The sequence below is a fragment of the Bolinopsis microptera genome, chromosome 5 (genome assembly GCF_026151205.1).
Source record: "Bolinopsis microptera isolate Bmic1 chromosome 5, MBARI_Bmic_1.0, whole genome shotgun sequence".
NCBI classification, from domain to species: Eukaryota; Metazoa; Ctenophora; class Tentaculata; order Lobata; family Bolinopsidae; genus Bolinopsis; species Bolinopsis microptera.
Window position 1 is genome coordinate 13,015,391 of NC_087076.1, and position 14,163 is coordinate 13,029,553.

The following is a 14,163-nucleotide window of genomic DNA, read 5'->3' on the forward strand; positions in this document are numbered from 1 at the left end:
TTATTCTCTGTTAAAAACTATAACTTTCCCTTTCCAATCAGGTCATGAAAGTTAACCTAAAAGTTGCTGGCTCTACACCAGTAAACTACGAACAAGACTTAATGACACAACACGAGAGATAATGAGCAGGGAACAAACCTCCCACCCAACAACCAGTGAGACTATTATCTCAGTCTCCAAGTTAAAAGATACCAGATGTGGTACAGTGCGCGGTCACGTGATAGGCACGATTAGCAAGACTATCCTGTCAGACTCTAGTGGTAAGATAGAGGTGGTACTGTTTGGTGAGGTCCTGCTGAGGCCGGGTGCAGTGTATGAAGTGAGGGTTGGGGAGATGGTGTTAGGAGATTGTGTTCCTGTTAGATCTCCTGATCAGATCAGACTCATCAGTGATCGCCCTGAGCCTAGTAACGGTCGCCTTAGTAACGGTCGTCCTGAGCCTGGTAACGGTCGCCTTAGTAACGGTCGTCCTGAGCCTAGTAACGGCGGTGAGGATTATGTTTCTGTTTTTACAAAACACCCTACTGAACGGCACTTCCTGCAGAGTGTTGTGTTTTATGTGATGGAGAAATCAAACAGGATTAAAAAGAGCAGGTTTTTTGTTAGCACACTTTTTGTCCATCAACAAACCGCTCACACTGAAATGATCTCTGAGGTGTACATCCACAATTTGAAAGCAGAATGGTATCTCTACCTCATTCCTGGGAAATTTTATCTCATGACATTCGAGAATTGTTTCAATTTTGATTGGGAATCTGAAAATATAATCTTGGATTTAGATGATAATGCCTTTCCAGATTATTCTATTAGACATATTCCAGAGAACTCAGATACATTTCCCATGTGTCGGTCACACAAGATAATAGACCATGAACGTTACGGCAAAGATATCAAAAAACTGATTACTTTTGCTGAAATGCGAGCACTTAAAAACAAAGTGCACTTCGTAAACGTAGAGGTGGAAGTTCTTGGAACATCTTCATTCGAGAAGAGCGGGTTTATTTCATTCGTGGACTCTGATAAAAACATGGAGAACATAGCATTCACCCCTTGTCTTCGGGTTCTACCCAGATTCCTTATTCCTGGTTCTAAAGTAATCCTCTATAGGCTTTTCATGAAATCAGTAACAAATGCAACCGGAACCAGACACTTCCTGTCCGTGACTCACATGACACAAGTATCCCTGGTGAGCCTGCCTTGTTCCACCCTCTCCACCTCCCAAATATCCACTCTCAACACTGCACGAACTCTCCAGAACACTGGTATCCTCAACATTATAGTCAGTATCGACTGTATCCTCTCACTCTCCGTCAACACCTTCAACAACATCCACTGTAGAGTCTCTGTGAGGGATGTCAGTGATACCGCGACCCTTCATATCAGAGACAATACTGTGTTTGTGAGGGAGTTGTTCGGGATCACGAGGGAGGAGGAGGGGTTGTTGGGGAATGTTAGGAATTTGGACCATGGCAAGGTTGATGGGAGCGAGGGAGGTCGGATACTACCCATATTTTCCAGACTTTTACAGGTATGTTACAGTCGTTATCTGTTTTTTAAGGAGAAGATAAGTGTGCAGTACGTTGTTGTTTCATTAATTTGAATCTTGTTGGCGTGAATCCAATTTAATCCAAAATAATTGCACCATCCAGCCATAGTTATGAATGAAGTTAATCAGTCATTGAAATTGATTTGATCTGTTCGTTTTCCCAAACTTTACCCTGTTTTGTAAGCAACCAAATTATAATAGGCTATCCACTTCGATAATCCTAACCGACAATTATCTTATTATCTCTGATAATTCGTTAAAACAGTTATTTGTTCATCTGGATAAAATCTATTTTCATCGGTATGAAAATTGTCAAAAATGTGCCACAATCCAGAGAAATTTAAAAACATAAATCCATTATATGAAATCATAGTTTTGCCTCTCCCTATTCCCTCTTAGTATGATGGATTCAGAGTCAAATTTAATTTTATCATCTAATTTGATAACTTATTAAATGGTTTTAATTTTATTATGCCTAACACTATTTTTATAAAGAGCTGACCGAACTCCCACATTTCCGATTCGTTACCATTCAATTTCACGCAATTAAAATTGAACACTTACTGCAGACCTAGAATAAAAATGCTGTTTTCAGAGCGGAAGACGGTTTAATATAAAAGGAAATGTCCGACTGGACTCAGTCCAGTATCTTGTCAGACGCAATATGGCAAAGTTCCAAAATGTCCACGAATTCACGTCTTTCCGTACACGCTGAAGACGCTGTCACCAGTCGAGGAGTTACAAGTTTTATGCAGATCATAACTCAAGATTATATATTTCATGGTTTTTAGTTGCTGAAAATTTTTACAATTCTGTTGATGTTATTTCTAAACTTGTATTTCACTTTTTAAGTGTTTTTATCATATTTATTTATAACTTAATGAGCTTAATTCTAGAAGTTTTATTTTTAACAACGTTTATGATTCTATTTTTGTTTTTTCAACTAAACGCCTAAATTTCATTGCTTCGTGGTCATTGGTGTTACGTTGTGCAATCATTGTTATACATTGCATAATTTGCATTATATACCTCATAATATATTATTATGACTCTTCTTCGCGTTCGGTCATTAACCTTCTATAGGTATGTCTACTTATATGTTTAATTGTTTAGTTCAAGGTCTCAAATTACTAACTTCTTTTTTCCTATAGATTTGATTGTCCTCACCAGACGTTATAATTATGTTACTCCTTTATAATATAATATCGTCAACTCATTAACTCACATTATTACTTGTCTCTAACTTGTCTCTCTCTCACTATTTAGGCGGCGGATGCCTCGTATTTGCTCTCCTCTCCGCATCATCATCACAATCTCACTGATAGCGGTTATCCTCATCTTCTCCTACTCAGATTCCACTACCTGGGACCACTCTCTCAACTCCCTCAAAACAATACACCAACCCGTCATCAGACTCCTTGACTACAACGAGTACGTTAAACACGAACAACAACTCTCCTCCGACTTTGTAGTGGAGACAGATGCTCTGCTGGATCACGTTCACACTCAGTGCGAGAAGTATGGGTACTCAACTAACTATGCCACCAAGAGGAAGTACATGCCTGATGCGTATACTATAGCTATCCCTGAGTACAACATGCTGTATGTGAGCAACCCTAAAACAGGGTCCACTTCTTTCAAGAAGTTTGTGTTACGGTTACAAGGAGATGAAACCCCCTACGATGAGATGCTACACGTACACAGGAACCCCAGAGCAAAGTTCCAGGATATCCCGCTCGTGGACGACGTGACGTACAAGAACATCACTGCTAAGATGTACGTGGTGGGGTTCGTGAGGAACCCCATAACCCGGCTCATATCTGGGTTTAGAAACAAGGTGCTGCGGACGGAGGGAGGCGGGTACAACAAGAAGATATACCAGAGAGTACCTGCAGATGCTAGTGATGCGGACAGGTTTAAGGTGTTTGTGGATATGCTTATTCGCGGTGTGGTAAATGATCACCACTTCACCCCTCAGTGGAAGAAGATGCACGTGTGCACTTTTCCGTATAATCTGTTGGGTCAGACGGAGACAACTAAAGACAATATCGAGACTATGATGAGAGATACTGGGATCAGAGGGGTGGAGTTCCCAGGATCTAGAAGTGAAACAGGTAAACACAGAGAGAGGGAGAGAGGGAGGGAGGGAGGAAGGGAGAGAGGGGGAGGGGAGGGGGGGAGGGGGAAACAGGTACTGGATGCCGCGTTTTTTAAAGGCTTCTACTCAGTAACTTAGTGTTACATGTGTGGTAGATCCAGAATCTAGATAGACGAATTCTCAAAGAATGAACATAGTTAGTCCATTTACTTAATAAACTTTAGAATTATGCGATAATTTTGTATCTGAAATCTTTCAGCGTCTAAAAGCGAGATGTAAAGGATGTTCAAGTATAGATTTCTTAAACTTTATCTGACTATAACTTGTTGCGGCACTACTAACAATACATGCTACTTCAGGTGCAGATTCACGATCTACTCTAGATGAAGTGGAGGAGTTCATCGCCCCCTTATCATCTGAAGAAATAGCCAAGATAAACGAGTTTTATAAGATGGACTTTGCAATACTTGGCTATGCCAAAATGGACAATCCTAAGTTCCCTTACATTGACTTGGAGCAGACGTTTTGAGTTTCTGAATTGTGTGGTTATAGTAACATCGAACGTTTGCTGGGGTTTATTTGAACTGATGTACTGAACAATTTACATAATGATACTAATTTACGATGTGTTTTTATAATTTATATTGCTTTACTTTTAACATTATTATGAAGGTATTTGTCCATAAAAATCGTATCATAAATGGCTTTAAGTATGGCTTATATCATGGATTCTAATATTCATGCAATAAGTGTACATTAATTAATTAGTTAATTATATGCCTAACCAATTACAGGCCGGAGGTAATGACTCCTTTCGGTTTTTAGCCATTGTTAACTATGAGAAAACCATACTTTTGTTATGAATTTACATAAACTCATAAAATATGATACATCATGGCACACTAGCATTGATCTGGAATGCACGCCCGGCAGTGTAACTTCTATTTCATGAGATGCGTGGGAGAAACAAACGAAAAGGATATTTAATATTGATATTTAGCGAATGTTTCGGTTTGGCCTTAACATTGTCTCTTGCCTATCTTGCCCTTATTTTGTGTTACGACCATGAATTATAATTATATTCAAAGTCCATCAGCGTATCCAAACTCCATCCTAGTATGTAGGATTTAGGCTCTCTCTGCTAATGATCGAAATGCATTGTTCGTGTTTCCTTGTTTGGACTAAAATTGTGCTCATCTTACATCTTGTAAGCCTTATTTCTGATAATGACTTTGATGCGAAATTGTCATGTTGTATTTGGAAACCAAATATTGTACTTGGGTTGGCATTCTGATAATTTGATGACCAGTTATGCAGATATATCTCCTTTAAAAATGCCGACAGTGCAGTTTCATTTGCTCGAAAGTTAGCACTCTATCATTTATTGAAATTCGCGAGCAATTCCACTTGTTTTGTAAGTCGCGCTGATTTTGATTATTTCATTTCCACTCAAAACGCTCAATGTTCGTCCAAGACACAAAACAGGTTCAAAAAACGAACATGTGGAATTTCATTACGTTTTCATCGCGTATATGCGGTAGTGCTGTATTTTTAATCATATATTGGCCGAAATGGTTATAACACAAAATCGTCATTATGTAAACGTATTCTGCCAAAAAATTTTTTAAAAAAATGTTTTTTTTCAACACAGTCTTCTGTACTATAGACTCATCTACTAATCATTTATTATAAAATAGTTTGTATACTAGTAGTCTTGTATTATATTTACAATGATATATTATACCATAGTGCTTGTATATATATACAACTTTATAAAATAGTCTCTAAATGTTATTAACAAGTTTATCTCGTTTCACAATATTTTTATACGATCAATCTTCAATGCTGTTTTGAAATGGGGCCGTTCACATATTACGTAATCAATTTTTGGCAAATTTTTAACCCCCCTGGCCCTCCCAGCCTCCGTTATCAGTTTTAGACATAGCTGTTGTGTCGAAATTACACAAGCGTAATAATTTGGAGACCCCATCCCCCTCGTCTGATTACGTAATATGTGAACGGACCCAATGTTTAAAGAATACACGATTTCTAAGTAATTGACTCTGCATTGTAAATTCAGTCAAGATTTTGTTTTTTGTTTCATACTTATTTCATTGCTTTCTATCCTTCTCAAAAAGTTATAAATGTGTTCAGAAATTTATCAAAACAAAGTGATACAACTATAAAACTAAATGAATCAACATACATAATATTATAATACACATAAATTACATTGTATCCATACGCTTAATCCTGTAATATCTTGTGAGTCAAGATATTGATATATCTTTTTATTCACTAAATCATCTAGTTCAACCCATCAATTAACAGAAAAATCCCCCTTATCAGGGCAGTCTATGTGACCTACCATGAAAATGTGAATCACAGTAACAATGGAAACGGAACCGTAGCGCGAGGATATGCCGAGTAACAGGGACCCTGGACCCCAAATCAACTACACCCCTCCCACCCTCCCCCAAACCAGAAACCTCTCCAAGATATGCATCATCATAGATACCAGCCTACTCTGCGAGGAGACATTCATGAAATCAGACAGCATCATCTTCTACCACCCCCTCAGTCTCTCCCAAGAAGACTGCCAGACTATAGCTGGTAACATGTACGCCCTGCACGACATCCTCTCCTCTCTACAGAAAACAAGCATCCCCACCCTAATAGACACCTCCGAGTTCAAGTTAGGGGTTGTGAAGATCTACACCTACTTCATAGTGCTGTCCGGCCCCACTGACATGTCTAACGAGACAATGGTACAGCAGGTGAAGCTATTTATAGACTCCATGGTCCTGTTCCTAGGTCCGCTCTGTTCCCTTCACATCCAGTATACCCCGGACCAGATAAGGATGATGATAAGGAAGGTAGCTAGACATATCATCACGTGTATTATACCTGATAGAGGGGTTACCTTCAGGAACAATGTAGGGTATCTGCCCAATAAGAGTAATGTTCCGCTCGACTGCTTATTAAGGTAATTATAACCTTAGATTTTACCTTTTAAGTCTTCCTGACAAGATTTGCTTTAAGCGATGAAATATAGATATGAAATTGGATAATATACAAGATCGGGCCATTTTATCGTTTCTCAGCTATAAATAATGTTTTCCTGTTTAAGTTTGACCCGCTATATCTTACAAAATATGAATACCACGCCCAATTTACAGCCCCACTAAAATAAGCTGAATATGTTGCAGGTGCTCTACTCTCACTAAAATAAGCTGAATATGTTGCAGGTGCTCTACTCTGCTGGACAGTCTACAAGTGCACGGTGGTGTAGTTATACACGACAAGAAGATAGTGTATACCAACCTGAACAGTTGTATCCTGACGGTTATCCAGGGGTTAGAGGAGACTAATGTTCCTGTAGAGAGTATACCCAGTTTGGAGAAAGTCACTATAGTTCGGGTTTTCCTGACTAGTAAAATGTGGGCTAGTTTAAAATCAGCACCCTCTGAAACTGACTCAGATAAAACTGTGGATCAACACTCGGAGATGGCCATGGATTTGATGTTGCAAGGTCTGGATCTAGCGGTTTCGCACAGGCTTGATGCCAGGAGGGACAGTTTAACTCCCATTGTGAATTCGTTTGAGATGGTTTCTCTTGAAATTCCTGAGGACGAGTTTTGCAACTCTGGCAGTAGACAGTTATTAAGGAGTTTCAGTTCACAGCATGGTAAGTTTTCATTGCTAAATGAGCTCTTTGACAAAAAGAAAGCAAAGGATGGTCTAAAACGGTCAGCCACTATCGCTTCTATATCATTTGAGACATTCCAAGACTCCCTGGAATCTCATGTTAGCGGGAGCGAACTTCCAGGAAACTCTCTAAACTACAAACTACTGTCACGTGACGAGGAAGTGATTCCCTCCCCCTCACCCCCCTCACCTCCCTCCCCCTCCCCCCTCACTTCCCTCCCGCTCACCTCCCTCCCGCTCACCTCACTCCCCCTCACTCCCCTCCTCCTCACTCCATTCTCCTTCACCTCCCTCCCCCTCACTCCACTCTCCTTCACTCCACTCTCCTTCACCTCCCTCTCAGGGTGAAGCAGCTCCTGACTCACCTCAAGTTATCCTAGACTCATCCAAACCAAGTGACTCAACCTCTGGGGACAGTGCGTACCATGACACCCTCGACTACTTCGTTCCTTATCTAGAAAACAGTGAGCTGAAAGTGTGCGAGCTGTTGATACAGAGCATACAGAACACAACTATTATCTTGGTGGGGGAGAATATGTCGGATAAAGTCCACCAGTACTGGTCGGCTTGTTTACTGTTGTTGGGTGATGTGAGCGGGTATTTCAACGTGGAAATGAAGGCTAAACCCCAGAAAACCACTCAGGGGGTGAACAGTTTCGTGTTCAACAAGTTGACTAAAACTCTGCTTTACAGCAACGCTGGTAAAACGTCAACAGATTCACATCAGCAGATAAAGGATTGCAAGGAATGGTGTGATGATGAGAGTGATATTGAGTTGGTGGGGGTGAAGGGGTTGAACTGCTCGACTGTTGTGAAAAATACCAGCACAGCAAATGTTTTCCTGACGTCTCATTCCATGAGATGTAGCAAGCTAGCGGATAATATCTCCGATATTACTGGTCGGAACTTTGATTCGGTGTTCTTGTAATGGATATTATTTCTAGGATTAGTTGCTGTGAGTTTGTTTGACAGAATTCATGTGCCTTTTTGTTTGACAATGTTCTGAAATAATTTTTGAGTGTGACCTTAATAAAAAGAATTTTCGATTTGATTTAATTAAAGTCACATTTTGTTTTCATACTTTCATGTATTTATTTTTTACTGATTTACGTTTGATTTATCTTAGTCCCTGTTTACAACGAATGTGATTCGAAGATTCGAAATTTAAATGTTTTACTAAAATATAACACTTGCGAATTTCATCATGCGTTACCCTTTTCTTTCTTAAATCACAAAATAAAACTAACAACTCAGAGCCACATATCCTCTCACCAAATTCTTTTTCTGATTCTTCCGGTACCTCCTAAATTCCTAAACATCGTTTATTAAACCTCTTTACCCTTCAGGTCTATAGGTATGAGATGAAGCAAGAATTTTCGGAGCAGCAAGTGGACAACGATTCCCTAGAAGTGATCAAGAACACTGTACAGAATTTAAACACCTCACTTCCTAGACTAGTTATCGACCTGCATTCTCTAAAAGGCTGTTCGGTGAAAGAGGTAACATTATTCTTTCTAAGATAACGCGAAGCTTATGACGATTGAAAATTGCCAGTTGTCCCAAAATTCGCGTGTTTTGATGGCATATTCGTAACGCGCGATGCAAATGATGTGATTATTTTGTGAGTCTTTGGCGCAGAAATCTCATTTTGGCCGAGCTATCGTATAATCACGTATGTACGCACGGTCATTCGCACGCTATCTAATTTTGAAAATAAAATCCGACTTCGGAAGCTAATCGATTTTACGAATCAGTTGCACGCGTCTTAATTGAAAGATTGTTGAAATATTTTCGATTTCAGGGCGCATTAAATACACCAGCTCCGATATCCTACTTCGAATCTGGACAGATAGATTACTTAAAACAAATTCTCATCCTAAGAAAATACATCGAGCAGCTTCCAGACACTTTAAAATGCGAGCTAAAGGATTTCATACCACCACTGTGTGTTTTCTTGTATCATGAATTGAGACAGAGACAGAGCAAAGAGGTTTACATCAGCTTTCTTGCTAAAATAGTCGAATTGAAGATTCTTGCAAGTGCGAATGAAGTAGATGATCAAGATTATTTTAACACGAAACATGTGATCAGTTTGTCAAGAAATACTTATGAACATTTGATCGACCTAATTACTCAGCAGGAATGGTTGTCAATCCTATCAGTCACAAATCAGAAGTTTGTTTTTGACATCAAGAAAGAATCAAATCAGAAAGTCACGGAACCAAAATCCCAGACTGCTTTACAAAAAGCATGTTCAAACTTAGAATTGGGTCTCGGACCATCCTCGTTTTCGTTTGTGAAAACAATTAAAGTCACGAACAAAAACACCATTTTATGCATGACGTTGACGCCCGATAACAAAACTCTCCTGGCTTCTTCAACCGACTCAACAATCTACAAGTGGTCCATGACCAGCAGTCCACCCTCCCAAATCTCCCAATCCAACTCCAAATCAGCCCCCAAAACCCCACTGCCAGCCCCAGAAACAAGTGTTATGTACGACGAGCACTTCTCAGTTGATCAGGGAGAAAGTGACCGGCTTTATGTTGAACTAAGGGGTCACTCAGGGCCCGTATACTGGGTGTGTGTTAAGGGAACGCACGCTCTATCCGCCTCTCATGATGGCTCTGTGGCCCTCTGGGATCTTCAGACAGACCGTGAGTTTTATTTGAAGTTAGTTAAGTGGGCATTTTTGAAGGATACTTGAATTTTAGTACAAAAACTGCATATTTTACATGTCGGATCATTAAGCCATACTAGACATGTCACCTAGCACAGTTAAGTAGCACAATCCTATGCATAACCATATTAAGGAATCCGAAAGCTAAAAATAACTCAAATCGATATGGAGCATTCATGATCTATTTTAATCCTGAAAAGAGCATTTAACTTGGTCGCATATAAAAACAGAATTATCAGAAATTTTTATTAGAAACATCATATTTATCACAATAACAATAATTCGGATATTTGGAGTTAAAATTTCTCAGGACAATTATTGTCTTATCACTTTCATAAGATAAGAAGTGGTGGCACAAGTACATTTCCCAAACCCCTCAATCTAATTCCCATAACCTCAGGGATGGTGTACAAATACTGTGGTCACTCAAAATGGCCCGTATTCCACGTCAACTTCTCCCCAGTCACCCCCTTCTTCTGCACAGCTTCCCACGACACCACTGCCAAGCTCTGGCGCACTGACCACTCCTCGCCGCTGCGCATCTTTGCGGGGCACAGCGCCCCCGTGTCGCGCTGTGAATTCCACCCTAACGGCAGCTACGTGGTGACTGCTAGTGAGGATCTCAGTTGTAGGCTGTGGGATGTTAGCAGCGGGAATTGTGCACGTGTTGTTCCGTTCAAATCATACGTATCAGCGCTGGCCATATCTCCAAACGGGAAGGTTTTAGCTTGTGCTCTCGTCTCAGGGGACGTGTTACTTTGGGATATTGCCACAACCAAAGTGCTCAGAAAATACGCCACCGAGAACTCGCCCCAAACAAACGGTTACCACAGCGACACCACGCACAAAGTGCAGAAGAAGGTTATCTCGCACTGCACGTTTGTCCACGAAAATACCCTGGTAACAGGGGACTCTCACGGAAACATCATGGCCTGGGACACGAGACTCCACAGTAAACTCCACAGTAAACCAATACAGCACGTCAATGTAGCTGGGAGAGTGAAGGGACTTTCTTGTAATAAGTCAGGACTGTTGGTTGTGGGCATCCTGTGAATATGTACAGCTTGTAACCAATGGTAACAAGTGGTAACCAATGGTAACCAATGGTAACCATCAGTTATCAGTTACCATGGGTAACTAATACGTTCAAATATAGTTCAAATCGAAGTTAAAGTGTTGACTGAGGGTACTTATAATGTGTATGTTAAAGGTCTGCATTTTACAGAAGCACGTGTAAACCCCTGCTATACCATACACACTGTGTAATGAGTATCGTATAGTAGTGGTTGCTGTTGCTTTATTTGAAGTCCTGATTTTATTGGGGAAGTGTGAAGTTTTACTAGCGAGAAAAATTTAAATTTTTTCAATAATAACAGCCAGTATTACCAGACCAAGAGTTAACTCCGTAAGGCTGGGTATCGTTTTCTTTTATTTAATATAATATTTGTTATTTTCTTATTTTTCTTTCGAGTGGACTAATCAATATCGTGTGGTAGCTATAGTTTGTTTAAAGTGTGACTTTAAAGTCCGCCCCACTGTATTTTTGGTTTTGCTTATTACTGCAGTATATTTGTCATTGATAGTTTATTATCAATAAATGATATTTCATATAATTATAGTTAGATGATAGTATTTTTTCAAAACAAATTGTTCAATATCATGCAATTTTAGATTCTGCATTATCATTCCAATACCCAATTCTTATTATTATACACTTTCGGAGTTTTCTTCATTGCACTCGAATCATTTTCAAACATTTCATTCCAGTAAGGCCATCCATCATGAATTTAGCTATGTAACAAATTGCGATTTAATGTTTTCTGATAACTAATATAGCAAATTAAACATCTGAAGGAAAGCCCATGATTTAAGCACATACATGATACAAGTGCCAAAATAGAGCCACCCTCACCTCGCCCACTACGCAAAACACTAAGCAGTAAATAAAACTGATCGCCTAACTCCCCCCCCCACACAGCCGATGAATGTCCCGGAGGTCGAGCGCCAGTAGATTTGCTAGTACCGATGAGGGTGAGTATGTGGTCCTAGACCACCAGAATATGCTGTCTGAGGAGCGACTCCGCACGGAAAAGAGTCTCAAGAATATTTTTCAGAGGATAGCTCTGTTCAGGTGCGGATAATTTTCAGGTGGAGCCTGATCTCTGTTCAAGTGGCACTTGAAGCCTCTTCAAACATCCCCTGATTTATTTATTATTGATATTGTTTGATTGTGCCGTAAAAATAAATATTTGTTTTATTAAATATTTGTTTTATTATTTATCATTACTTTTTAGGTAAATTTTGACTCTGCTATGGCCTATGTGTCATAAGTCCTATAACTTTTACTTCCAATGAAACTGAAGTCCTCACTTCAGGTATGATGATGCGAGGTCTGCAGTGAACCAAGCCTTCGACTCAACTTCCAAACAAGTAACTTAAATTAGAAACGGGTTCATGAACTCATATTGCAATTTTTCAGCATTTCTGAGGTTTCTTTAAATTTTTCCATCGCATATTTATTATTTAATCAACCCACAGAGACACAGAGACAGGCATGGCAATGCAATAAAAAAAGCGAGCGTGCTAAATTACTCTACTGTCGATCATCGAGGTTTTTCTAAAAGGGCCCCCGACAGTTGAAACCAACTTGAATTGATTTATTTTCGGGCACTGATTCCGAATCATCCCTATGACATAGGGTTGAAATGCTTCTCTGGCGAGATATTGGCGAAAAACTGTCTCGATCACGTGATATGACCATATAAGGAAGTTGGTCTAATTTCTCGTTAGGGTTAGGGTTTCAGCATATGCTTTTGTTAGAGATTGGGTTAGGGTTAGAGTTGGGATCAGATTAGAGGGCTAGGATTTCGAATAGTCATTCAGGGCCACCAAGAGAGCGTGTTTAAAAAGTCACGTGACAGTGTATTAATTAATTCAAAATTAATTTACACCCCTACAATAATCGTCCGCAGAGTGGAAACTCTGCGTTTGGAAGCAGTGTGCTGGGTCAACTCCGTCCGGTTATCGTGAACCTGATAGATAAGGAACGAGACTACGTACAGTCGGACCTCCGGAAGAACAAGTCTCAACTCATCAAGAACATTGCCAGCTTCAGCCACAATATCACCAGCGGAAGGAACTATATTCCTAATACCGTAAGATTTGTTTAGTTTAAAGGAACTATATTCCTAATACCGTAAGATTTGTTTGTTTTTATTTATTTATTTTTTAATTTGACGTTATTATCGAATTTAAGATAATAATAAATTGTTTATTATATAGTTTGATAATTTACCATTAAGATACAACTTATTCTTAGCACTGTTTAATCCGAGAAATGTAATTGAATATTAGGCAAGGACTGGAAATTTGCAAAAAAATGATACTAATGATTAAACGATACTAATAATTAAAGATCTTACACCAGTTACGACCAAAAATACTATATCGATAAAGATTCTCAAGTTTGTTAATGGACAGTTTTTAATAGGACAGTTGTTTGTTGTTGAAAGGATTCCAGGGAAAGGGCTGATGAGATGGTAGACGATTGTACATCTTTGGAGCCACCACAAAGAAGCTACGGTCACCAAACTTAGAAAAGATGAAACAATAGGTTTCAATAAGTGACCCTGAACAATGAACATGTCTTGCAGATAAGTTGGTGCCAATCCTACCAACGACTTGTGAGATAAGCAGTAACATGTACAACTATTTTGTAACCCAAAACCAGCAAATTTCATGTTATGATAAACAATCTCCAAATCAATCAACTTTTAAATGTTATAACAAGCGTATTCACCCGTGACCCTATACCACAGCCGCAAATATCTGACCTTTATTTGGTCAATAGTTTCAGCTTTTCACCGCTGAGGTATAGTTTCAGCATGCAGCAAGTTCTCCCGTTGTATTTAAAATCGAACCAAAAAAGTCCACTGACTCCCTGACTCTTGTCACAGACAGTGGCGTAACGTTACCATTTGAACCGCCTCCCCACTGAAGTCTGAAATGCATTGGCGCCCCTTCAAAAATGTTGTATGGTCCTTAAAAAAATGTCAGGTTATTTTTTGGGGCACCCTTACAGCTTTACAGCTTTTTGGCGGTCCCCCCCCCCCCTGGAGCTTCTTGTACCCC

The 14,163-nt window shown here is 39.6% G+C and overlaps 6 protein-coding genes across 7 annotated transcripts in view; 5 read left to right on the forward strand and 1 right to left on the reverse strand.

The window, feature by feature from the left end:
* The window catches only part of LOC134815976 (uncharacterized), a 578,562-nt gene that overhangs the window by 488,872 nt on the left and 75,527 nt on the right, over nt 1-14,163 (reverse strand). The gene's annotated exons all lie outside the window — the stretch shown is intronic.
* Nucleotides 40-2,678, forward strand: LOC134814648 (uncharacterized). Its single transcript, XM_063822807.1, has 2 exons — nt 40-1,528; nt 2,142-2,678. Exons 1-2 carry the CDS (start codon nt 122-124, stop codon nt 2,259-2,261), a joined length of 1,527 nt encoding a protein of 508 aa, XP_063678877.1. The 5' UTR covers nt 40-121; the 3' UTR covers nt 2,262-2,678.
* Nucleotides 2,812-5,753, forward strand: LOC134815152 (carbohydrate sulfotransferase 11-like). The gene is made up of 2 exons (XM_063823655.1): nt 2,812-3,660; nt 4,004-5,753. The coding sequence occupies exons 1-2, from the start codon at nt 2,820-2,822 to the stop codon at nt 4,171-4,173; spliced, it is 1,011 nt and encodes a 336-aa protein (XP_063679725.1). The 5' UTR covers nt 2,812-2,819; the 3' UTR covers nt 4,174-5,753.
* LOC134816146 (uncharacterized) lies at nt 5,992-8,557 on the forward strand. The gene is made up of 2 exons (XM_063824915.1): nt 5,992-6,630; nt 6,893-8,557. Exons 1-2 carry the CDS (start codon nt 6,065-6,067, stop codon nt 7,698-7,700), a joined length of 1,374 nt encoding a protein of 457 aa, XP_063680985.1. The 5' UTR covers nt 5,992-6,064; the 3' UTR covers nt 7,701-8,557.
* On the forward strand, nt 8,700-12,010 carry LOC134816144 (uncharacterized). Its single transcript, XM_063824911.1, has 3 exons — nt 8,700-8,851; nt 9,154-10,009; nt 10,433-12,010. The coding sequence occupies exons 1-3, from the start codon at nt 8,714-8,716 to the stop codon at nt 11,083-11,085; spliced, it is 1,647 nt and encodes a 548-aa protein (XP_063680981.1). The 5' UTR covers nt 8,700-8,713; the 3' UTR covers nt 11,086-12,010.
* The window catches only part of LOC134816145 (KICSTOR subunit 2-like), a 30,446-nt gene continuing 28,291 nt past the window's right edge, over nt 12,009-14,163 (forward strand). For both annotated transcript variants that reach the window (XM_063824913.1, XM_063824912.1), the window contains exons 1-3: nt 12,009-12,163; nt 12,408-12,462; nt 13,005-13,187. In XM_063824913.1, coding sequence (XP_063680983.1) covers nt 12,018-12,163; nt 12,408-12,462; nt 13,005-13,187 — 384 coding nt within the window. In that variant the 5' untranslated portion in view covers nt 12,009-12,017. The remainder of the gene's footprint in view (nt 12,164-12,407; nt 12,463-13,004; nt 13,188-14,163) is intronic.

Coding starts and splice junctions, on each gene's coding strand:
- LOC134814648 (XM_063822807.1), top strand. CDS start 122: ATGAGCAGGGAACAAACCTCCCACCCAACAACCAGTGAGACTATTATC. Junction 1,529..2,141: donor TATTTTCCAGACTTTTACAG/GTATGTTACAGT, acceptor TGCTGTTTTCAG/AGCGGAAGACGGTTTAATAT.
- LOC134815152 (XM_063823655.1), top strand. CDS start 2,820: ATGCCTCGTATTTGCTCTCCTCTCCGCATCATCATCACAATCTCACTG. Junction 3,661..4,003: donor AGGATCTAGAAGTGAAACAG/GTAAACACAGAG, acceptor ATGCTACTTCAG/GTGCAGATTCACGATCTACT.
- LOC134816146 (XM_063824915.1), top strand. CDS start 6,065: ATGCCGAGTAACAGGGACCCTGGACCCCAAATCAACTACACCCCTCCC. Junction 6,631..6,892: donor CCGCTCGACTGCTTATTAAG/GTAATTATAACC, acceptor AATATGTTGCAG/GTGCTCTACTCTGCTGGACA.
- LOC134816144 (XM_063824911.1), top strand. CDS start 8,714: ATGAAGCAAGAATTTTCGGAGCAGCAAGTGGACAACGATTCCCTAGAA. Junction 8,852..9,153: donor AAGGCTGTTCGGTGAAAGAG/GTAACATTATTC, acceptor TTTCGATTTCAG/GGCGCATTAAATACACCAGC. Junction 10,010..10,432: donor CTGGGATCTTCAGACAGACC/GTGAGTTTTATT, acceptor CCATAACCTCAG/GGATGGTGTACAAATACTGT.